The 26,425-nt window shown below is 40.0% G+C and overlaps 1 protein-coding gene across 5 annotated transcripts in view; it reads right to left on the bottom strand.

Annotated features, from left to right (window-relative positions):
• The window catches only part of PIBF1 (progesterone immunomodulatory binding factor 1), a 165,296-nt gene that overhangs the window by 135,461 nt on the left and 3,410 nt on the right, over positions 1-26,425 (bottom strand). For 3 of the 5 annotated variants that reach the window (XM_043533820.1, XM_043533839.1, XM_037895180.2), the window contains exons 3-8: positions 25,400-25,500; positions 22,184-22,382; positions 16,802-16,921; positions 13,371-13,504; positions 10,827-10,935; positions 7,322-7,503 (exon numbers count right to left, since the gene is read on the bottom strand). In XM_043533820.1, coding sequence (XP_043389755.1) covers positions 7,322-7,503; positions 10,827-10,935; positions 13,371-13,504; positions 16,802-16,921; positions 22,184-22,382; positions 25,400-25,500 — 845 coding nt within the window. Of the gene's footprint in view, positions 1-7,321; positions 7,504-10,826; positions 10,936-13,370; positions 13,505-16,801; positions 16,922-22,183; positions 22,383-25,399; positions 25,501-25,999; positions 26,118-26,425 lie in introns of all 5 variants that reach the window. The other 2 variants (XM_037895188.2, XM_043533837.1) reach the window with 1 other exon arrangement.

The following is a 26,425-nucleotide window of genomic DNA, read 5'->3' as shown; positions in this document are numbered from 1 at the left end:
TTAATGGCCCCGCATGAGAGGAGGAGTGCCTTGGAGAAAGCCTTGGCCTTTAGTGCCCTCTATCTTCGTCTGCAGGCTTGCTGGACTTTGGTGCATGGGGTTCTCAACCTCCTGGATTCTGAGTCCTTAGACCTCACTTTCCAATGCCTCTTCCTTGGTACAGGGGAGGGCAATCGGCCCTGAGGCTCAGCCAGATCTGGTGAAGCACTTTTCACTGATGCAAAAGCACTCAGTATCTGCTCTGAGCAGGCAGGTTCCACAGATGGGCACAAAGCTGCCTCCATCAGCAGAAACATAAGCCTGGTTGCCCTGCATTCTTGATTGTGGGCTTAAAGTCCTGGCAAATTTGGCACCAATCCTGAATGTGAATCTCCCCGAGACGCTTCAGACAAATGGAGTGTGTGTCACTCACTGACATCGGCTTTTTGCAGGAGTGACTGGGTTGGAAACCCGGCGACCAAGCATGTCCCAGCACCAGTAGAAGGACACAGCAATGGGAAACCAAAGTGTTCAGAACACTTTTAAAAGAAAACCTACTTCTCTAACTTTTAAAACTACTAAAGCTGTTAAAAGAGTACCAACTACATGAAGACTATAACTAGGGAAAACTTGCAATAGCAAGATGACAGCTCCAACAACCATCACAGGCCATAAAGAAGGAACTGGCAGGGGGTCAGGGCAGCTCTGCCCTTTATACTACCAGACAGTAGTGCGAGGCAGCAGATTGCACGTGAGCTGCCCTGATGAGTCCTGCTGAGGGGAAAATCTCTGACAACAATACACAGAGTACACACGCACCTGAGGCGGAATGGACATGTGCAATTGCTTGAAGAATAACCTGTAAAAATAAAAGCTGATGGGAAAAGGTGTAAAAGGGAGACAGACTGAACTAGTCCAAATAAAAAGGCCTATTGATATACCTCAAAGCCTGCATTAAGATCATGCCTGGTAAACAAGAGAAGTGTGGGACCAGAAATCAAATTAAACGGAATTGGTGTGTTGGAAATTAGGCCTAACTGGTGAAAAAATAAGGACAGGATGGGCTATCTCACCCATCATTCCCTTTTGTGGTCCTTTAACAAAAAGAGACTTGGGGAAGGGGGAAATATGGAAGGATGGAAGTGAGCACAACAACTGCTGTCTGAAAGAAGGGGAAGGAGCCAGCTTCACCATCATGGTTGCCACCTCCATCGTCTCCTGGCACCCAATTTAACACTATTGTGCCTTTGTTTTCCTGATCTTGAACGATGTCCTGACTAGATTCGGCCTGAGAGAGGGACCAGCTGACAACAATACATTTCAGGTGGTGGTTGGAATTTAGACATAACTGGTAAGATTTTTGTCCCTGTCGCCTCTCCCATGTGTCCTTTTCCTTTCCCACCTTATTTTTTCTTTTTCCTATCCCTCTCCTTTTTCCTTCCACCTAATAAGAGTCTAGCTTATCCTGCCAAGACTGTATGTTTCACAACAATGCTGTAAGCTTCTGACTAGAAAGACTGCTAAATGAAATGCCTTAAACAGCCCAGTGCTGGTACAAGTTTGCCAGGCCTACCAGAGTGGCTGATAAAACTATGTGCTATGTTTGTGTTGTTCCAGAAGTGAGACTGCAAGTAAGAGTCAACACCTGAGACAGAAGCTGCATGGTTTTTTGTTTTTTTTTTCCGTCTTTGCTGTTCTTTTCTCTCTGCTTTTGTGTGTATTTGCCTTTGTTGGCTTCTTGGAAACGGGATCAGACTTTAACCACAGCAGCAATGACAGCTCCAGCCCATCTCAACTGACTTCTTTTCCCCAAAAGGACAGTTATTACCAGTTTTAATACCATCTAAAAAAGACTGTCAAACAAGGAGTTTTTCCTTCTTAAAACTCTTTTCCACCAAAGGGAAGGGGAACACTGAGATATGGCTAACATGAAAACATTACTTAATACTTGACATTTCAAATGCTTTAACTGTTTTTCTTTTTTCCCTGTAACCATAACCCTTTTAATAAAAAGATTTTTAATGGGTGTTTGACAAAGTACTAAGAAAGCTGAGGTCTCTGTATACAAATTCCCGACCTTTTTAAAAACCATTTAATGTTGCACAGGTTCAGGGTCATGTTTGACTCTTTAGGTCTATATATTCCAACAAAATTAATACAGAAAGGAGGTGTCCCCTTCCTGCTATAGTCTAAAGCCTATGAGGAAAAGGAATACTACTCTTCCAGTGGTGGAGCAGACTTGGCAGGAGTCTCAGGGCATGATCTGAATAGATCCTTTGCTGGCACCAAATATGTACCCGACACAGAGGATATGGTGGTGGTTGGTACCACTGGTTGTATCTACAGAACATAAAATCAGTGACTCAGGGAGGGTGGATACCATTAGGTCTCCCAGTACAGTAAGTCTCAAAACCATGAGTAACAGTCGGCACTGGAATAGTTGGCACTGATGGCGTTTGTACTGATAGAGTAGATACTGGTACAAAGAGCCACAACGCTGGGCTGAAGCCTGAAGGCAGCATGATACTACTTTTTAGTAGGTACCGAAGTATGGAGACAGGGGTCTTTTCGGGTGCCAGGCTTTGTGCTAGCATAAGCTGAGGTAAAGTGAAGCAACCTCTGCCCATTCTTCTTACTAGGTTCCTCAGACTGTGACCTCTGCTTGTGCTTCTTAGAAGAGCGATGTCCCATCAGCTGATGATGTGGACTTGAGAGCATGAACAGCTAAGGAATGATCTGGAAAAGCAGGAGACTGGGAACCAGCCACAAAGCCAGTGCTCACTGGGGCACTTCTGGAGGAAGACTGCACAGATCTGGATGTATCTTGTTTATCCTAATCAGAACCAAGACTCAGGGATTTGTCCAAAAGAAAAAAAGTTTCAGGTAAGCCTCTCTTGCCTTGTGTCCATTAAGAAAATAAATGAAAAATTGAACATTTCTCCAGGATATACCTCTCACCAAAGCAAAACAAACAACCACCATGATTATCATCAAGGAGCACAGTAGCCTCAATATTTAAATCCTGGAGATTTTTGCTCAGCCATAAGGTGCTGAAACCTGGTACCAGGTAACCCAAAAAACCCAACCAACCAACCAAACACCTAGAGAAAAAAATTACCCTAGGGGAAACCCAGTACACCTACACTAACTACGAAAAATTCAATAAACAATAACTATATACAATAACTTTTGTTTTAGGTATGCAAGTGTGTAAGAGAGAGAGATGCTACTTGCAGTTTCATATCACAGATACAGATGTTAGAAAGGAACTGAAGGATGGCTGGCCGCAGTCAGTCCTTTATGCCCTCAGAAGATGGGGCACATGGGTGCTCTGTGCGCAAGTGCAACCCCAACAAACACTGCTGGCAAAAAGATTCTGAGCTCGAGTGCACCAAGAGTGGAATACATACGGGTAAACACTTGAAGAACTGTAGATTCTGAGCGCTTTTGAAAATTATTGTCTTTAGAATCTAGGTGCCAGGATATCCAATATATGTGTGGTTGCGACCCTGATTAAAAAAACATGTTTGGGCAGCTGATGTTCCATAGTACAGCATGATGTATATGGAGATTATGCAGTCAATCTAAGGAGGATTTTTCATTTGAACTTCTAATATACCAGTGCAGATTTAAAAGCGATAAGCATTCAAAACAACCTACCACTATGGGTATGACTGTATGAGCAGCTTATTTCTAGTGGCTACCCTCAGAGCTAGGTCACCCAAACATCATATATGAAACATAGACGTTAATTAATCCACAAATTACACTTCTATGCTATGTCCTCTTTTGCTTACTTCTGAAATGTAGGTGGTATATTAAGCTAACATGTTTCACTCTGCATAAGTGGTGCCTGATATGTTTTTTTCAGTTTTCAAAACAGTCTTCAGGACTTTCAGAAATATTTAGGATATAAACAACAAAACATGTCATTTACATAACACTTCTCATTCATACATCTCAAAGCACTCCTACAAAGGAGTTCATTTCAGTGGGAAAATCTTAGGTTGCAGAGAGTTAATGACCTAATTAAAACAAAAAAATAGGAGGGGCTATGTTGGCTGATTGTTTTGAATGTATATTTATAATGCACAGTTCCATTAGAATACAAAAATAGGGTTACTCTTACTGAACAAAGACTAAATCTCCCAAAATACTCTAAATATTAAGGTCTGTGTGACGTTGCACTCTATACGATTGTATGAAAATATGCTAATGAGTGCGAATACAATGTAACTGGAATATGCTTCCTACAAAAGGTCTCTTGTAAGGTATTACAAAGCTTATAATCTACTGAGTGTGGTCACCCTATTTGTATAAATGTATCACTCTTGTATCTGAAACTAGAAATATGAAATATAACTCTGAGGGCCTATTGTAATTATGCAAAGTGTGGGCCATTAATGGTGGTTTGGAATCTTAATGGCTCCCATTAACCAGGACTGTAGAGGGCTCTGTTTACTGGTAAGTCTTCCTGTATACCTGTGTGCTGGCAAGTGCATAATGAAGTCTTACAGTGACATGTGATCATGTCAGCTGAACGCGAATCCATCTTTAACCTGGGGCTTTTCCATTTAGAGGGAGGGATGGGAACCCAGATAGAGACAAAGGATTCCCACCTTGTGCAAAATATATCTAAGGGGGTGGAACAGAACAAAGGGGGCTGCTGTCATGAGAAATCCCCTACTTACCCCCTGACCTGGAACAAGAGTTGTACAAGGAGAAAGAATTGTGCCCAGTCTAGGAAGGCGTCCAGTCTGTGATAGAAGTTTCATTAAACATCTCTGAGGGTGAGATTTTATCTGTATTCAGTTTTCTTACTATATTAGGCTTAGACTTGCGTGTTTTATTTTATTTTGCTTGGTAATTCACTTTGTTCTGTCTGTTATTACTTGGAACAACTTAAATCCTACTTTTTGTATTTAATAAAATCACTTTTTACTTATTAATTAACCCAGACTATGTATTAATACCGGGGGAGGGGCGGGGGGGGGGGGGGGCAAACAGCTGTGCATATGTCTCTATCAGTGCTATAGAGGGCAAACAATTTGAGTTTACCCTGTATATGCTTTATGCAGGGTAAAACGGATTTATTTGGGTTTTGGACCCCATTGGGAGCTGGGCATCTGAGTGCTGGAGACAGGAACACTTCTTAAGCAGTTTTCAGTTTAGCCTGCAGTTTTTGAGGGACGGAGTTCAAGTTTGTGTTTGTAGCAGGCAAGCGTGTCTGGCACAACCAGGCAGGGTTCTGAAATCCCAAGCTGCCAGGGAAAATGGGCTCAGAGATGGTCTCAGCACATCAGTTGGCAGTCCCAAGGGGGTTTCTATGATCCAACCCGTCACAGTCTGTACTCTACTTTCCAAAGCTGAAGGCAGCAGAACTCTTGATTCGGAAAGTGGGGAGGAGGATAGATGATGCATAGAAGAGGGCATTCTCTGAAGTTCTGCAGGGTTGGAAGTCTTAAGTTTTGATGTAAGGAAGGAGAAAAGTCACTCTCCTCTCCCTAGGTAGTGGATATCTGCACATAAATTGCTGCTGCCTAAACCAGCAGCAGCTCAAGATCCAGGCCTGTCTCCATTTCTGTGATGAGGATTTTGTAGAGATGCTCGTAGCCTATCAGTTGTATGGATTTTACAGGAGTCACGCTACCAGTTAAAAGAGGGAACAGGAGCATAGATTCCCATCCCCTTGATCTGTAGGTTTAGGAGGGCCACATTCACCCTCAAAGCTGTCCCACCTACAGGGAGCATTTCAAGGTAACTGCAACCTTTCTGGAGTGCCCACCTCCCTGTTCCAGCTTCTTTCTGAGGTGTCAAAGGGTATAATTTGGCCCTAAATTAATTTTATGTACATTTTCAAAACTGTTTCTGCTTCACAGCCACTTATTTAAGTCACATTGCTACTATGAAAGAACGGTCTGTTCCTTTGTTTATATTCTTTTAGTTTTGTGCCTATAAAAGCAAATAGGCATTACTGCTTACAAGCAAGCATAGAGAATGAAAGAACTGAGTATGCAACTGCACAAAGTCTACCAGTTCACCTCATCTCAGCTCTAAAATTTGCTCATTTTAAGCAACTTGTATTAAGAAAAATTGCCTAACTCTTACTCTTTTTGGTTTTGTGCTCTTAAAACAAAAAAGGTTAGTTTTTAAATCAAAATTTTGGAAGTAGTAGGACAAGTTACACTTTGTAATACAAATATTTTTCAAACTAAAATTAAGGTACCTGTTACATACCCAGAAACAGAGGACAAATACATACTCATAAATTTGGAATACCATGTACTCAATACTCAGAGTACATTCACCAGCAAAAAACAACACACTTGTCTAATCTTTATTATTAATATTTGAGAGACATGCCTGATCTATTAAAAGTCTGATCAGAGATTTCTCTCAATTTCCCATTCATCACTAGAAATTGTGTGTCATGGATATTGTCATGATGCTTGCTGTGTCATATGGTAACACCATGTTAAATAGAGAGATCTGATGACTATATTACTTTGTGGTACCTCTAAACCAGGGGTTCCCAAACTTGGTTTGCAGCTTATTCAGGGTAAGCCCCTGGCAGGCCGTGAGACACTTTGTTTACCTGAGCATCCACAGGTACGGCAGCTTGCAGATCCCAGTGGCCGCGGTTCACCGTTCCCGGCGAATGGGAGCTGCAGTAAGCGGCATGGGCCGGACCACCACTTCCCGCAGCTCCCATTGGCTGGGAACGGCGAACTGCAGCCACTGGGAGCTGCGAGCGGCTGTACCTGTGGACGCTCAGGTAAACAAAGTGTCTCACGGCCCGCCAGGGGCTTACCCTGAACAAGCCGCAAACCAAGTTTGGGAACCCCGGCTCTAAACAAAAGCTCACTGTTGTAATGATTATTGTTTGGTTTTGATATTTACTTGGCAACACTTTACAAACCTGTTAGAACTTCCTAAATAAACAGTTAAAAAAACCCTTCAATATGAAAAACATAGTTTTAGTTTGAAGTCATTCGGGCAGGGTGGTACCAATTTACACGCTCAATTTATTTTTGCATTAACTGGCATTTTCAGAGTAAATCCTCTGTACACAGGTAAGAGAATAGTTGCTATAAAGAAACCCACAAGGAAGGGTTACTTCTACAGGTTTGTCTTAATCTTAATTTGTTAATGCATTTTTTCTAATGTATTACAATGGAAAATGAAGATACTAAATTAAATTCTGATTTCAGCACAAAGATCTTGACAGATTCCTCTGAAACTGACCATATACATTATAATGGAATTCATTTAATAAATTATTTCAGAGAAAAATTAATTTCATTTGTCTGCTTTATAAAGACGGAAGAATATCAGAACTTGCCTGGATGTGACATATTTTTCATACATTTCCTCTCTAGTTTTTTTGGCATCCTCCAACTGAATCTGAAGTCTTTCAAGGCGATCTTCTTCATGGGCACAGCGAACACTGAGCTCCATGTTCTGACGATTAAGATAATCCTTATCCTTTTGCAGTAAATTAACAGACTGCTGTAAAGTTGCAACCTATAAAGAAAAATAGGACTGACATAAGACATTCTGTCTTGAATTTCAAGTTATTTTTTTTAGATTTAATCACATATACACACATTTCCATTATAAAAAGTAAACATTACTTTTTCCCTTTTAAACTTGCCCAAATTTAAAACACTCATTTCACATTTAAGCTTAATATGGACTTTCAAACTTGAAATGCAGTTCTACTTTAAGAAGGGACTCTAAAAACGGAACTGGCGTTTCACATTTATGGTGGCTTAATTTCCTGCTCAGATTTGCTTTAATTTATAACTAGCTACCAACCCTGGAAGCTCGACCTCTTAACACAGATGTCACACTGTATCCCATGTTCCTACAGCATGGGAGACAGATTGGCTCTTCCTGATAAATTTGTCCCACTGCCCTTGGGTAACCCATGGTATTTTATCAGAGCAGAATCTCCTGATTCTGGTAGAATTTCTCAGACTCTTTGGCATTCAGTCTCTCTCATCTGCCCATCACCCGAAGACTACTGGGCAAACAGAGAGGGTCAATCAAATCTTGGAGCAGTATCTTCACTGCTTTTTCAATTACCATCAGGATGACTGGTTTCCCCTGCTGTGCCACACCAAATTCACATATAATAATGCTATCCATGCCTCAACATTGCTCACACTTTGCAAACTATGGCTTTTACCCCTCTTCCACCCATACTTGCACATAAGTTCCCCAGTACCGGCCACTGTGGATTCACCCTCAACCTGCATTAGGTGCATCAGGAGCTCAAGTAACATCTGCAGTCTGCCAAAGAAGCCTACAAAACACCAAGCAGACCAAGACCAATCTGGCCATATGGGACAAGGTGTGGCTCTCTGCCCAGAACTTTATATCAAGCCACCCACCTGTCAAACTAGACTACCAATGCTTGGGCGCTTTCAAGATTGTAGAATGGGTGACCCAGTGGCTTTCAGGTAACAGCTGCTTGAGTCCCTGAAGATCCATCCCATCTTTTACATCTTAGTTTTAAAGCCCTATACCGAGAACCCATACACAAACCTCTGTAACCAACTCTCCCCCTCACCCCACATACCATTCCATGGATAGGAGGAGTACTTGGTCCACCAAATCCACTGTCGGTGACTTAGGGGAAGGCTCCAGTAGGTGGTGGATGAGGAAGGCTATGAATTGGATGAGCGGTCTGGGAACCAGTAGAGAATACCCACATCTTGGACTTATTACAAGAGTTCTATCAGAAGTACCCCTGAGAACCCAAGTGCTGAGGCCCCTAGGAAGTACCCTCAAGTGGAGGGAAGGATAGAGTCAGAAATCAGAGCCTGCACCAGTCTCTGAGCAACCTAACGAGTACAGTTGGTCATTAGAAGGATGCTTGACTGTTTGGCTGGAAGAGTCAGAAGCCCAGCAGCAGCAGTTGTTCAGCAGCTGCTCAAAGCATTCATCCATGGCTGTGACAGCTCCTGTGCCTGTTTATTCTCAGCCTTGCCTCACATTAATTAACCTGGTTCTGACTCCAGGCTCCAATTCCTGGCTACCGACTCCCACTCCAACCACTAGGCCTGACTGTTCACATTCCGGTCATGTGACACAGTATATGACAAAGGAGTCATAATTTATCCCGTTCCATTGCTAAACAAGTTGTTACCCTCATATGTTACCTGTTGTTTTCCGTCCCAGAGGATCCCCAAGGACTGAGGGCAAACTTCCTCATGACTACTGCAGTGGCCAATGGGTACAATGCAATTTTAAATGCATCCAGCATAGGCTGTAGTGATTTGCAGAAAATAAACTAAATCTGTCATGGCAGAAGGAATCTCCTTCTGGTGTTCTTAAATTGAGACAACATGGTTCAGTTTACAAAATGATATTAAGAAAGGAAGGCCTGAGAGTTAGCTATACCTATCTGAAGAGTGTATTCACTAGCTAAAGAGATCCCACTTCTCTGCGTGTTTTTTTTCCTCCGTGTGAATTTATGAGGTCCCCAATGTTTTGATCTTTCCTGAACTGCTGCCAGTACAAAAGAATCCAGTGTCAGATGCAAACAAAAATAAACAGTCAAATCCCTTAGCAGAGACCTGATATCTCCTTAGTTCTTTTTTTGATGTGGCCAAGATGAAGGTAGGTTTATGCAAGACAGTCTTTTGTAGGCTCCAGTAGACCATCATTAATGTGCAGGGCAAGCCTCTTTGGAGTGAAAAGATATAGCAGTTGAGAACAAGTATATCTCCTCTGAGTTGATTCTGAAGTTGGTAGTTTGGCTGTCACCAGCCTTACTCTTTCCAGGAAAAGTGACTATGGTATTTGGACCTCTACCGTGAATGGCTTAGGTGCAAAGACAGTCCGTGCCAAGGTAGTGGGTACCACAAAGGTAGTCAGAATCAACCGAAAGGTGCTGTGGCTATTTTCACAGAATCCTTCTGTGACAAGGTTCCAGGTACCCAGGTTAGCATGCTCTACTTATTCAGAGGGTATTGTATGTGCTGACTTGGAAGATGGTGATACTTCTGTCTCAGTCTGTCATGCACCAGGGATGGTGACCTGAATCTGGGTTCATCTTTTGAAACAGTGCTCCTTTCTGCCCCTACCAGACATTGATGCCGACGCAGTGGTCCAAACGAGGCCTCTGAATGTGGTTTGGGTGCTAGTAGTGGAATCATGGCTCAATGGGACCTTAACAGAGAGAGGCAGATCTGACGTCTAAAGGGCTGGCTGTAGCTCTGCTGAGTATATGAGGATGCTTGCATTAATTGCCACAGCAGAAATATTTCCAGACACACCTTCCTCGCTCCGAGTATATTTGGAGAATGAACGAGATAGAAATTGCTCAAGGACGTGTCCTCCTCCAAGACAGAGTGAGCACTGGGAGCGTCTGTTGTTAACAGACAGCACAGAATCACATGAGGAACATGTCTTAAACCCCAGTGACATAGCTTCTACTATAATGCTAGCATCCCCTATACAAAGGGGTGGGTGAGATTTCTAGGCTAACCGAAACTTAATTATATCTTTATCTATTTGCCAGGAGAATAAAAAAGAAAAAAATTATATGAAAAATACTAGCAATGGTAACTATACTAAATAATATGCACAAGGCTAAGGAAAATGTCACTGATTAAATGGACACTGCATGGGGTTCCATTTCACTGCCATTGGCTGTAGCAGTTAGGAACTGAGGAGCGTTTGGGCCCACTTCACCCCTTATGTCCTCAGGTGGGAGAGCATAAAGGTACGTAGTGTGCAGAAATGGCCCCAATGGACACTGCTTTTAAAAATAATCTTACTTCACACACCAGGAATAGAATCCATGCAGACAATCACTCAAAGAGCTACAAGTTTACCTCTTTTGATAAGTCATTTCTTTCTTTGGCTTGTGCTTTGTGCGACACTTCTAATATTTCATATTTTCTTCTGAGCTCTGACAATTCATGTTCAAATGCATCTCGTTCACTATTAAAACAAAACCAGAATATTATGAGATTCATTCAATGAAATGAAAATAAGTCCTCAAACCTCGTGTATCTCTTTAATTTCATTCATCCTCTGTGTTCATCTAACATTGGTGTCTCTTTCCCTTCATTCAATGTAGCCACTATTAGTGCAAGTCCTTCACTTCTTCATTTCCTGTTATCTGGAACTGCTTTCTTGTGCCATCTAACCTTATTACTATTCAACTTTCAACTATTTTCATATTTCTCATCTGAAAACTCATCTGAAAACATATCTACACTACATTTCTCTTCTCGCTCTGCTTTTGTATTTCTCAAATTTAACTTTGGGCCATATTATTGTCTCCTTTTAACAATGGACAACGATAAAGCGTCTATGCCTATTCTTTAAATCTGTCAGAAGACTTTGATACAACCCACCATGACATTTGGTTGACTCTTTTGCAGACAGCTGCAGTAGTGAATGAAAATGCTTGAGTGACTTCATCCCCTTCTTTCTGAGAGAACCCAAAGGATTGTTGTGAACAATTGTTCCTCTGTCCAGAAGGTTCTCTCTTCTAAAGTGGTACATGGAGCTATATCATCCTCTTGTTCAACATACTGTATGTATGATATTGCTGGGAAAGTTAGTGAGGGGACATGGGTTATAATGCATTTAGCATGCCTATGATTCTCCAGGTCTACATTTCTATAATATCTGACTCAGTCAGGGCTGCGGAACAAGTTATTCAGTGCCAGCTTGGGGCTGGGATAAAAACTAGCCAACTGTAATGCAACCCAAACAAGACTGACATAAAGTTGGCAAAGAGGGTAAGGAGCCAGAAGACTTTGTAAAACTGAGTTCAATGTGGACACGCAGTTAGATCATGTTCTACTCCTGGTTTCCTGGGTAGCACCCATGCCCAGAGTGCTTTTTTACCATCTGCACTTAGCAAGATGACTGCAACCTACTCTCCCAAATGGAAACTTTGCCACAATTATTTACACTTTTGCCACCTTGAGATTAGATTGCTATAATGCACTCCGCATAGGGCAACACTCTAAACTTTTCAGAGGCTGAAGCTAGTACAAAATTATGCGACTTGCTTATTAAATGGAGTTGCATATTAGAAGCACAGTAGATCAGTGATCCATGACATATATTGGTTTCCAATGAACTTTCAGGTAGAATTCAAACTGTTGGTTTTAATTTATAAGCCAAGAATGGTTCAAGACCTAGCTATCGGAGAGATCAACTCTCTCAATGACATATTGCCACACTTAAGATCAGCAGAGGTGCCTGATCTTGCTCAATATAAACAAGACAAGAGGAGGGCTGATGGCAAGTTGTTTTTTCTGTATGGAATCCTCAGTGTTGGAACTTAAGCCCCCACTGATCTTCCAGATTTTTTAACCTTCTGGACACAGCAAAGCTTATCTGTGGGCTGGGTTGAAATATATATATTTTTGCGTTATTTTGCAATTGTAATTTACAGGATAGGCACTCACAGCATAAAATGAACGAACACCAGTAGTTACATTTTAGAAATAAGGGAAAAAATAGGTTCCTGAGGTAACTATAAGGATCCCGTCACAATGAATCTTTTAAATCTGTGCTCACACAGGAACCACAGGGGAACTCTATTTCCAAATCTGTGGATCCCTAGGCCTGCCCCTTTGCATTGGTTTGCGGGCATCTCTCCTCCCTCTAGCAGCATGAAGGGGAGCACAAAGCCCTTTATTACTTAACTCTGTGAGGCATTTTGGGACTGTATTTCATTAAACTAATAAAAATATTAATATTTGTTTAGCTGAAATGCAAATAAAATGAGCCCACTATGCTATGCAACACTAACTATATGGATTAAAGAAAACCAGGAAGGATTCTATCATGTCCTTCAATAAATAGGAAAGAATCATGGGCCAAAATTTTCTAACCTGGATACCTAAAGCTAGGCTCCTAGAAAACATCATATTTAGGTACATGAATAGGCTGATTTTTACAGGAGGGCCAGGCAACCCCAGGTCCCAATGAAGATGACAAGAACTGCACATGCTGAATATCTCGGAAAAGTCAGAACACTTGAATAAACAGACCATTTCTGTTTAAGTGGTCTAATTTTTCAAAACATTCAGCACCTGCAGCTCTTTTCTTCATTGGGAATGGTTTGCTTAGCTCTCCTGAAAAATCAGGCCACTTCAACTTTAGGCACCTAGCTTCAGGAAACCAAGTTTGAAAATTTTGTTCAGTGTTTCTTGAGGAACCAGACATAGCCATAAGCTGAACAATTTACTTATCAAGTTGAGGAATAATTCATCCACAATATATCTGTGAGCAGGCTTGAGCCAAAAAACAAAATGGAGTTCACATTAAGGGCTATCACCTTGATTAACAAAAATATTGACATAATTTTCTATGAATATCATTGAGCATATGTACTCTGGAGATGCACTGACCGTTTTACTTTATCATAGTTCTCCTGCCTGTAGTCACCTTGCTGAATCATCTGCTTGGTATCTGCTAGTTCTAGTGTCAAACGTTGACATCTAACTTCTAGCTCTGAACGACTTCTTCGCTCATCTTCATAGCTCTAAAAGTAAAAACACGTTTTAAAATAATCAAAGTTCCACTGATATTTACTTGACTTAACGATGTGGTAACTGTGAGAATAAAACCAAAAAAGACTTTTGTTGCATTATCTGTAGTCTAGCTTCGTGTGTCCAAATGATGAGGCTTCCACCTCTTCTCTTGGCAGACTACTTCACAACCTAATAAATGTCTTACTATAAAGAAATACTGAGCTATATATATTTGGCCTACATTTTTCCTCTTCTTATTTTAATTAGTTGATTGTGACTTTTCTCACTCACATACTTCCCTGTTAGGTTTCATAGATTCATAGCGTTTAAAGTCAAAGGGATCTTTAGATCATCTAGTCTGACCTCCTGTGTATCACAGGCCATTAAATTTCACTCCAATAGCTTAGTCTGCCTAAAGCATAACTTCCTGAATGGTATTTCTAAGAGCCTTTATTCCTCTTAATCCTTTCGTCAATATTCATTCTGCATTTTTCCTTGTTTTTTCTTAGCCCTTTAGAACACAATATATGGTAACACACTGGTAGTCAGCAGATCACTAAATTAATCTTAAACTTCTTGCCTGAAGCTCAATATGTAGATCCTAAATGTTTCCATTATTCAGATAGTGCATGTCAGCCCTAGCTTCATTAAGCCGCCTACTCCATTATATTTTGGTTCATATGCTTTTGTGGAACTTGCTCCATTTATAAGAAAGCATGCATACAGAATACATGCTACAGATTATCTAACCTGACTCACAGACAGCTACCAAACCTAAGAACATTCAATATTTATAGCTAGCCATATCAGAGTTGCTCAGGGGGAAATCCTTTTTCTTGTGGCATTCCACTGTTTGATCTTTTGTCCTGTCAATATTTAACTTATTTGGCATTCAATCTCACCAGCCAGCTGCCTCACAATTTAAAAATGGTGATGTGCGTACAGGCAGTAAAATACAACATTCCTGATTCAACATAGACAGGATGCTGCTTTCTAATTACTGGCATAAAAGGAAAAACAATAGATTTCAAATCCCTGGGATGGTCAGTCAATAGATAGAGAGATGCTGCCACCATGTGGTCAGGGGAAAACAAATCAAAGATGATAAAGCTTAGACTGATTACATCTGTTTTTACATCACTGCAGTTATTGTCATTTTTATAATACCATTTTTAGTAGCATTCATCTGACATTGGATTACCTTTCAGAATTTTAACTGTATTACAAGAAAGGGATAATTTATTTCTAAGTAGCAGAATGGGTTAACATATTGGGGAAGAGCTTTCAAATTAGGATTCCAGCACAAACAAAACATGTTTGGTTGTCACCACCTCTTATCCAACTAACGTTTGTCTCCATCATAAAACCATCACTCTTAATTCAGACCTGAGAAGGGGTAAAAATTCCAGATTCATGGGTGATGTATATTCAGGTCAGATTTAAGGTGGTCAGAAAACAAGTGGTTGTGAAATCTGTACCAATCTGGCATTTACTGCACATAAAATGAGTATAAGGATGTAGGAAAGGAAAAAACAAGTAACAGGGAGATGCAACTTATACTTTTAACTTTATCCTTCTTATCCCTTTATGGCAAAATTTAATTCACAGTTGAATTTGCCCCCATAAGTGGGAGTGTCTCTTCAAGCTAGGCCTTGAACTGAAACAGATTCATACAGATCATGACTGAGGTTAAATGTCTTAAATTAACTTCTATTTCCGTAACTGCTAAATTTCCTCCATAATTTACACAAAGATTGAACTGCTGGTTTATAATGTGCCTAGTTAAACTAGAAGGAGAGAAAATATTTTACAGCCAGGAGAACCTTAAGAAACGTTTTTCATTTGCATAGGTATAGTATCTAAAGACAGGAGAAAGTTAAACTATGGAAGCAATACCAAATGATCATAAAAGGCATTATTTCATCTTTATTTTAAGTTAAAAATTCACTAAAGAAATAGAATTAAGTCAAAAAAGTGAGATAAGAGCCTTCAGCATTTCACAGGGTAAGGTCCTTAATTGGATATCATTATAAAAGTTTTAGTCTCTCCCTTATCTCAAGGGTGTTTTAAATGCTACTACATTTAAGTACCTACACCTATAATTATTTGAATGTGACTATATTAAGTACACAGCGATGGATGTTCTTTAGGAGAAAAGCAGGCAGTTGCATTTTTTTGAAGGGGAGGGAAGGTGAAGTAAGAGGGGGTAGAGAAATGTTGTGCATGCACAATACATTATTATTTTCAAATCTCTTTAGAGTCATTTAAAATACAAATTTCTTCAAACAAACAAGGTAGAAAAAACACTGGTTCACGTCTATATCGCTGAAATTTTAAAATTAATAATTTACAGCACAAAAGCTATTTTTAATGTCCATTTATAAAATAAAATAAGACACTGTGATAACTCAAGAACAGACACTGCTTTAATTTTCCCAAAACACACATTTATAGGCTGAGCCAGCCATGAAAAGTTTCAGGGGGAAAAGGTAAAATGAGTCAGCCTAAGCAACTATTATCAAGGATTTGGAAAAGAAAATGTGTTGTCGCAACCGTAACTACAGCGATGCAATTATCTTAATTCCAGCTTTGTGCACAACAGGGTAAATCTTAGATGCATTCTTTAAAAAGAAATTTTATGATATTGAGCGCAGCCAATGTTTCAATATACTTTGGGAAAAAAAAAAGATATTTCTGCTTTTTTTGTGTCTCTTCCCCTTCTTTACGAGAAGGAAGACAACAGGATTTAAAGTAAATTTGAGTAACTTACTCCTTAATTGTAGTCACAGTCTTTTATTTGTGGCATCACAATTAATTGCTGTGGGGTCCAGTTTGATATCATAAAGATTATTATTTCAGTCGAGGAACAAATAGCAAGAGCAGGTGAACATCAAAGCACCGCAATCCTGTTTTCAAATCTTTAGCAGTAAATAAAAATAGGGAAAGAATAAAACCAAGGAAATTAAAAAAATTAATAAAAAATAAATGTGACAGTCCAGCAGATGTGTTTCCAAACAGAATATTTGTCAAAGTTTTCCATTAGGTTTTGGTTGCTACTTAAAAATTTTTATTAAATATGCACCCGATTACAGTGATACAGATTTTCATTATTAGTACAAATATTATGCAAATTAATATTGTGAGAAAACAATTGCTTTGCAAGTATTAAAAAAAAATGAATGCCCCGCTATTAAACCTCTAGTCTCCTACCTGATCTGAAAGGTAACTGGAACGGAAATGTACCCATTTGACAGAACAGGGTTATTTTATTACTCATTTTCATAGCTGGGTTACTAAAGCATACAAACCTCCATCACACACTTCAACTGGGACTTGTAATAACTTAGATCTTCTGATAAGTTGTCTTTTTTCATCTGTAGTTCATTTACTTCTTTTCTTAATGGTTGGACTACTTCATAGAATCGAATCTAGAAAAGAAAGCAAACAACACTGTCACTCCTCAAAAATACAGATATTAAAAAAAATGCAGATAAATTCTAGTATGAGAACAATTAAAACATTTTATGCCACTAACTTAAAAATCTCATGTTTGTTTTTCAAAAAAGTTAATATTTTCAATTAACACATACACTACTTACTACATATCTTTTTACATGTACTACTCTATTACACTGGGCTAATCTACAGTAACGCTGTAAGTCAATCTAAGTTACGCTATTTCAGTTACATAAGTTATGTAACTGAAGTCTGTGTAACTTAGCACGGTGTAGACACCGCTGTAAGTCAACCTATGTCAATGGGAGATGCTCTCCTGTCGACATAGCTTTCGCTATGGGGAGGTGGAGTACAGACTTTAACGGGAGAGTACTCTCCCATCGACTTAGCGTATGTTCACAGACCCACTAAATCAACACCGCTGCATTGATCGCAGCAGTGCCGATTTAGCCGGTAGTGTAGACATGGACACTGTTTGTATTCAATAGTCCTTCAGACTCAATTTTTTGTTCCTTGTTTTTATTCTTTCCACACTAAGCATTCATACTAATTAGATGCAACAGATTAGAGTACCACAATAGTAGTTTCTCTTACTCCATTTTATGTTCATTCAACCATTAAACACGCAACTAACATAAAGCAGTTGATGTCGCTCATGATTCTCACACATTCCCTTCATACTTCTAAAAATTATCTCACCAAGTTTAAAATCAACATTACCCCTTCTCCCCCCACCACTTCTGAACAGAAATGTTTTTATTCATCATGCCAGGTGAAGTCAATGAGGAGCAAAATCATAATCCCTGTCAGTCACACATAATCACCAACACTGCTAAAAGCACTACTTTGTAGATGCACAGATGGTACATGAATTATCCTCCATTTCCTTCTGCTGCGAGAGAGAGAGAGAGAGAAAGAAAGAGGACTACGACCAATCACTGGGGTGTATATTGAAAGGAGCTCCAAAGTAAAATATTGACTCCCAAAATGTTGATGCTTATCTATTTAAATTTGAGAAAAGAAAGAAAAAGGGAAATTCAGCTTCCAAAGAAATAAGAATTCTAATGGTCTCTACTTTAGAATGAGCACTGTCAAGCATTTATGAGTAATTCTTCCAATCATCACAATGAGATCCATTTTTTTCCAGCTTCTCATTTATAACAGATACAAGATTAATTACACCGTGTAGTTTGTATTCTGACAAACACCTGCTTCTATGGTGAATGGCCTTACCAGTGATCCCATTATAAAATTTATTTTCAAAGATTTCTTATAGCAGGCTTTAAAAGCCCTTACTGAAAGGGCTTTAGCCAAAGTCAAATAGGCCTTTTTAAAAGATATAGAAACATGAAAAGTTGAAATCATACAAAATATATTTTAAAAAATGCACAAATCTGTGCATTATATATATATAAATCTGTTATTCTATATCAATACTGCTGGGATCATAAGTATGTGGTTTGGAAAAGCTACGAATTAAATATAGAGAATGGTGGAATGCACTATTTGCTTATGCAATGGCACACCATACATGTACAAGCACACACACAGGTTGGCACCACAGTTATTTAACTATCCACCTTCAGTCAAACTTTATTCCTCCCTTTCATTTATAATGCTTTAAAACAGATCATTTCATCTATCACCTTTGAAGTCCTGAAGTTCTTTTTATATTATACATACTATATATGATCTGTGAATAGTTTTGGTGTTTTTTTTAAATAAGTCCAACTTTAGAATTATATTTAATTATCAACAAAGAAGTGGGGATTAAGACATGCCTGTTTTTTTTTTGTTTTTTTTTTTTAAGTCCTCCATGTGATGGTACATATAGTGTCATTAGAGCCATTCTGGAGACCTGCTGCAGACTAGAACTGGCCTCCTTGGGTCAAGTAAGTCACATTTATTTTATTCCTTTTACCTCGTGAAGGTAAACAAGGCTAAATTCAAAAAGGAACTCAGGCACTTACCTGCCATTTTGGCACCTAAATCTGAGACTTAGGCTTTGTCTACACTGGCAAGTGAACGACAAAATTTTGTCATTCAGAGATGTTAAAAAAATACCCCCTCAGAAAGACAAAAGTTTTGTCGAGGAAAAGTGCCGGTGTGAACAGCGCTTGGTCGGCAGGAGCACTCTCCTGCCAACAAAGCTACCGCCACTCATTGGGGGTGGATGTTTTTTGTCAGCAGGAGAGCTCTCTCCCGGACAAACAGCGGCTATACTGCGCACCTTTTAGCGGCACGGCTGTAGCTGTACAGCCATGTCGCTAAAAGCTGCGTAGTGTAGACAAAGCCTTAGGCAGCTACTGATATTCACAAAATTCCTGCTCAAATGCCTCCTAACCGCACAGGTGCCTAAACTTGTTTGGTGCCTAAATTTCCCTAGGTACCAATGTTTCTGCCTCTAGGCATGCACACTCCAGCCTCGCTTTAGGTGGCTGGCTGCCTAAGCCCCAGAGCAAGTCACAAACTGGGGGAAGATAAGCCGAAGAATGCCTACCTTGCATGCAGGACTCAATCCAGTATGCATGCTCAAAGGCAGTCTCGCTCCATATGCAAGAAGAGGAGGAGGCGGCACTCCCTCATAACTTTTAGCCTAGTGATTAGGGTACTCATCCAGGATGTGGGAGTCTACTGGTTCAGGCTAGCCCCAGGCTGATGAGGAAAATGGATTTGAACAGGAGTCTGCCACTGCTCAGGTGAATGCCCTAACCACTGGGTTATGGGATATTCTCATGTGAGGCTCCCTCAATCGCTTCTCTTGAAACTGTTCCGCTGTATATAACTACTTAATCACTGAGGCTGAGAGTGTGAGAATGACTCTAGCCTGGCAGGAAGGGCACTCACCTGGGAGGTGGGAAACTCAGGATTAGTCCCTTTGCTCCATTGTCTATTTATTTATTTATCCAAAATGGAACAGCTCAACAGGAGAGACTGAGGGAGTCCTACATCAGAATATTCCATAGCCCAGTCATTAGGTCACTCATGTGAGAGGAGGCAGAACACTGTTCACATTCCTTCTCCTCATCAGGCAGAGGGGGCTTGAACCAGCTGTTTCACACCCCCTGTGTGACTACACTAACCACTGGGCTGAAAGTCTACGTTTCTCGTTGTCCCTGGCACAGAAATTTAGATGCATTTTATACTTTTCAAAATTTATTTTGCAGGGTAAGGGCAGTGGAAAGCCAACACAAAACTTCGAATGTCCAGGCTAGTCTCTGTGGAAAAGCTACAAGATTCTCTTAAACTTCAGTTCGTCTCTGAAAAACTAATACGGTATTGTGGGGTTCCACATTTACTGTGTTTCAGTTCCTTCTACATTAAATTTGCTCATTTTACAAATAAAAAGATGGTTTCGCTAGCTGCAGTCCTAGAAATTCAAGCTGTCACAAGCTGTGGGATCTCAGTTAAGACTGCATTTTTCCCTGTTCATATAATAAAAATTCTACATGAAAAGTTCTTCCCTTAGTTTATTCAAGTTCTGTGCAAACCCATTGAAGACAATGGGATTTCAAGGGTGTAAGTGAGGAAATAATTCTGTTGACTGCGCATAAGGAACAGAAGTATGTAGAGATGACAAGAATAGCAAAATTTATATTTTAGTCACTAAAGTAAGCACATAATACTCAGTACACGCAAATTTTTGAGACACCGATGTAATTTATACATAGACACTTTGCAAAAGAAAAATGTAATTTAAGGTTTATGGGTTTTTTTCTCCTAGCTGATATTATGTGTCTGGAAATATAGATTTGCTGGTACTTCTGTCCTGTCTGTACTTGATCCACAACAGGTGTCTGTTACCTTTATAAAACTTTAGAAACTTCCATGCAATATCATGAATAAATGGGACTTACCTTACCTGTAGAACCTGTAGTAAGGAGAGCACATAATTGTAAACCTCCTTAATTCTTTTAGAACCATTTGCAAATTACATTTAAAATGTTGGTTACATGCTCTGTGCCACAGCAAAATATCACTTAGCACCACCTTGTGGAAAAAATGGGAACAGTAACCAAAACAAAACACTCAATTTACTAGCTAAAGCAGTAGTTTTCAGACTATTTGTATTGGTGACCCCTTTCACACAGCAAGCCTTTAAGCACGACCCTCCTCATACATTAAAAACAGGGGGGTGGGGGGGGGGGAAATTTAATGGAAGCTGTCAGCCCCACAGAGCGGATAGCTCATGACCCCCATGTAACCACCTTGCGACCCTGAGGGGTAATAACCACCAGTTTGAGAATCCCTGAGCTAATGTCTGCTATCTATATTAACCTATAAAATACTAGAAATTAAACTTGTGATATCCTTTAGTTCAAAATCTAGATAGAATAAACTTGTTTAAAAGATACTTTCTGCTGTAAGCCTGGTATAGAAAATTTACAGACTAAGGACTATATAATATAAGAACGGCCATACTGGGTCAGAGCAATGGTCCATTTAGCCCAGTATCCTGCCTTATGACCACGGCCAATGCCAGGTGCTTCAGAGGGAATGAACAGAATGGGCAATCATCAATGATCCATCCCATGTCATCCATTCCAAGCTTCTGGCAAACAAAGGCTAGGGACACTCAGAACATGGTGTTCCATCCCTGCCCATCTTGCCTAACAGCCATTGATGGACCTATCCTCCAGGAACTTATCTAGTTCTTTTTTTAACCCTGTTATAGTTTTGGCCTTCACAACATCCCCTGGCAAAGAGTTCCACAGTTCTTATGTTCTTATGGATCCAAGGAAAGATCCTTCATCTCTGCACTGTTTAGATTTTAGCAGGGCAGAATAACTGAACGAGAACATGGATTGTTGTTCCAGGAAGTGTGTGTGTTTCAAACTCATATGCTCACTCTGTTCCTTCCTCTGCCACTTAACTTCCCTGCTGCCTACCATGCAAGTAAAACAAATCTCATCCACTTCTTGGTCTCATCATTTCAAACTATTAGGCATTAAAGACTGGGTTTTAAAAGGCTTCTTCTTTCTGTTTGAATGCCACTTTTAATGACTGAATTATATTAGGAAGAGGCCCAGCAATAGGAGTCTCATTTCTAGTGCAGGCGGCCTGTGGGTGGTGATAAAAGAACCTGAGTTCTAAAGGCTTCTCCCTGCTTTCTTCACAGGTACACTGTGAGTCAGAAAGAGTGCATTAAGGTACTCATTATGACCTTTACAAACAGGTTACTAAACTATGATCATTTATATTTTGAATAGCAATACAGAACACAAAGTACTCACAGAAACATATTCAGGGATAGAAAGCTCATCTTCAGGGAGAGATTTCAGTTTTTCATAATAATCTTCTGTCAATTCCAAATCACGCAAGCTGCGACGGATATCTCCAGCCCGCTCCCTTAACTGATGATTTGTTTCTTCTAGTTGTTTTTGCCTCATTAAAATGGTTTCCATTTCCTGTTTCATTAGCTCTTGATGTTTTCTACGTAAATGTATCAGAAAATTATGATAAACATGTCTAAAGTATCAATAAATCCTCACAATACATGAGCTAGGCAAATAATTATTATCCTAATTTTCAGATGAGAACAAGAGTTCACAATTAATTTAATCCTACCCAAAAAACCCAAAAAAACCCACCTTGTTAACTAGAATTAAGATTGCACAAGTATATTGCCTTTCAAACACAAACTGTAAGAAAATAAGGCTTTGTCTACATTACCTCGCTTTTAGCAACATGGCTGTGCCACCACAGCCATTCTGCTAAAAGGCACGCAGTGTAGCTGCCGTTTGTCAGCAGGAGAAATCTCTCCTAATGATAAAAAGACTTCCACCCCCCATGAGCAGCAGCAGCTTTGTCGGCAGGAAAAAGCGCTGTTCACATTGGCACTTTTCATCAGTAAAACTTGTGTAATTTGGGGAGGAGGGTGTTAAATACCCCTGAACGACAAAAGTTTTGCTGACGAAGTTCCAGTACAGACAAAGCCTAAGACAACTCTAGTTAAAGCAACATTAACACCCAAACAACTTCAATTCACACCTTATCTTCCAAATATAATCACACTCACAGAGACAACCTCCACAACAGACTGCGTCTCACTTCCAACATACAGCCATCATAATGCACTCATCAAGGTTCTTAGAAATCACACTCAAACAAGGAACTTTAACTCCGATCTCCACAAATGTTAATATGCTACTAATAGACTTTTTAAAATGTTACTACCTAAAGTTAGGTAGGTTGATCATGAGTGATGAAGGATTATACAGCATTGTAAACTGGTTGAATCCCTTAACTGCTCACTTCCAAACATCTGAACATTGAAAGAGTTTGTTTGTTTATGTTTTTGTAGATCCACAATTGTTGTAAAGAAAGCCTACTTCTTTTGTATATTGGTTGAACTCCACTGAAAAACACTTTCAATCTAAACTGTTCTTTCAGGAAGGGTTTTATTTCAGGGTGGGGGGAAAGAGGGGGAACTACCCTGTTTTGTTTTTTAAACAAGCACCCAAAAAGTTTTAATTGGGTTGGTGTACAAGGTTTCAGGATAAATCTTGATCCAATATATTTTTTGAGGTTCACCAAAGCAGGCCTAGTCCACAAAAGGGATATGTTCTGAAGAAAGATAAGCATAAGTTATTGATGGGCAGGATATAAAGGTAGTAGACAGAGGAGGGTAGAAGAAAGTCACTCAGCTGTTTTAGGTCTCTGGCCCTAATAATTTGTACAGTACATAGCACTTTTTCATCTGTACAGATGCCAGAGCAGTTGACAAAAGTTAGATAAGCATAAGAGGGCACAACTAAGCACACAATTTGAAGACATTTTTCCAAGAGCCACTGTGCTCTTAAGTCTGAGATCAGTTCTGCCACAAATTACTCCTGGGGAATTCTGCGCTACTGCACACGTGCATAATTAATGAGCTCTGCAGATTTCAAATTTTTTGCGCCAACAAAAGCTTCTGCCAAAATGTTGCTGCAGTTCCACTTTTCACCCACCAGAGGGCCTGCGGTGATAGAACAAAGTGGCAGCTCACAGCCAGATAAGGAAGAGAAAGCCTGCCTTCTTCACAGAGCCTGTGGCCAGGTCAGGAAACAGGGGTTATGGGCAGACAGACAGTGTAGGGTGCTGGGGCGGGGGGGGGGGGTGTCAGACAGGGACACATTAGGGCTAGTGGGGGAGGGCAGACTGGAGCAGGGGCAGAATGGGAGGGGAGGCACAAGGCCACAGGGGGGAGGAAGGTACAGACACACATGGGGACTGGGGGAGGGGGTGCAGGCACAGAGACCCATGGGGACATGGGCAGATGTGCCTGACTGAATGGGAGAGGCTAGGGATCAGCCAGGGTATGCATGGGAGAAGCTTCCTAACAATCCCTCCCCACCCCCACAAAAAACCTGTTCCATACTTCTCTCACCCATACCCAACAACCCTCCAAGTTCACACCCAGGTTCCTTCCCAGCAATTTACTTCCCTCTCCCTCAGCTCCTCTGTTACCCTTGACTTCCCCAAGCCTTTTCACTGTTTCTGAGGGGTGAGAAAATATGATTCTGTATTCTAGTTTAAATGAATTATTACTCAAGAGTTCTGTATTAATATGCCTAGTAAGGAATCTATTTGTCAAAAAACATTTCCTGAATCGTTCTCCGTATTGTTACATACATACTTGCTGACAGATATTTTGAAATAAATGACCAAAAACAATTGAGACTGGTGTGATTATATTGTGTTATTTTGACAAATAAAATATACAGAATTTTAAAATATTGTGCGCAAATTTTTAAATTTTTTTTGGCACAGAATTCCACCAGGAGTATCAAATCTTCTACAGAAAGAGACTTACATAAACTCAAGCACAGAGAAGTTGTGAGTTTCTGCATCTCCTGCTGTGTTGCGAGACTTCACTAAATAAGATACCACACTTCACAATCCTTCTTAAGACCAGTCAGTAGAAGTGAGAACAGAACTCCTTAATGAGGTATTTTGTCAACAGCACATTACCAAATCTAGCTTTAGGTTCTAGACAATTGTAATGTTTCAGAAGACTCAAGTCAAAATCAATATTTACCCAAACACTAGAAGCACTTCTGCTCAATTAAGGCTCTTTCAGGGCCAAATGAGAGTTTTCTAAACTGTCATTCCCTCCCATCTCCCCAAGCCATTCAGGATATAGAATTATTAAAAAAGAGTTGTAAATGTATTATTTTTTTAAGTGGGGAAAGTATTACTCCTAATCGAGCCCTTTATTCACAAAACAGCAGAGATTCTTACTTATATTAGAGTTTCAAGTACAATTTAGGTTCAGTCAGGGCTAGTAGTGAAAGTTTCAGCAAGTTACAGTTAGCAGTTTTAAGTGAAGGTTTAGAATGGAAAGTTTATACAACCTATAATAAAGCTGCTCTTCCAGTAACCTACATCCCGTCATGTTTTATTTCCTACCACTGCATTTAGATCAACAGTACATATTAATGCTGAAGTTGATTTGTTTATTCTCGTACCTGGCATCTTCTTGCTGTAATGCCAGCTGGTTGTCTAGTCGTAAAGATAACAGCTGCTTCTGGTGGATTGTATCATTAAGCTTCTCTTCTAGCTCTTCAATCTAAAAGCAATTAAAGAAAAAAGAGAAAAATGACTTACCTTGCTAACTTCTCCTGAAACATTTTCTGACAAAAGCAATACCCTATACTACCTTTCACCAAAAGAAATAAGAAAAATAGCAGAGGTCTGAATTAGTCAAGAGACTGCTATTCTGACTGTTTTAAGAAAACCCAAAAATGTTCTAGACACCTGCCAAAAGAAATAAAGAAATTATACCTGTCCCAAAGTACCTACAAAGTAAAGCTCCAATTCTATAATTGGATTCACAAAGGCCGAGGCATCCGCTTGCTCAGATTCGATTGCAGGATTTGGCCTAAATTCAACTTACAGACAAGTGCAAGCTATAAACAGATATCAATAGAAGAGACTGAGCCCTGGTTTACGCTATGAACTTAAGTCGGTATAACTACAGTTGCTCAGGGATGTGGAAAATCCACACCCCTGATTGATGCAGCTATACTGACGAAACTCCCTTCATAGGGCTTCTCTCATCGACACACCTGCTGTCTCACGGAAAGGTGGAGAAGCTCTCCCATCAGCATAGGTAGCATCTTCATTAAGTGCTACAGTGGCACACTTGTACAAGTGCAGCTGCACCGCTGTAAGTATAGACAAGTTCTAGGATAAAGGTAACAATAATAAAACTATACACTACTGTAGTAAGGCATTATTGCACTTCCCCCTACCTCAGCTTCCCACCCCATACTTCTTGTAAATGAGATGGGACAAGATATGGAATCTCTTGCTTCGAAGTCAGTCCACGTTTTCACAGACAAGCTTTCCCATTTGACCACCACTCAAAAGTCTACAATTCAGTGTTTCTCAACCTTTTCAGGCTGGTGATCCCTTAACTCCCTTACATTTTTTATTCTTCTGTAGTAAATGCATGTAATAGCCCTCTGTAGTGTGTGTCTGTGTGTTTTGAG

Source organism: Chelonia mydas, chromosome 1 (assembly GCF_015237465.2).
Source record: "Chelonia mydas isolate rCheMyd1 chromosome 1, rCheMyd1.pri.v2, whole genome shotgun sequence".
In the NCBI taxonomy this organism is placed as follows: Eukaryota; Metazoa; Chordata; order Testudines; family Cheloniidae; genus Chelonia; species Chelonia mydas.
The sequence above is the reverse complement of the archived record's forward strand: the minus strand, read 5'-3'. Positions and strand labels throughout refer to the sequence as shown.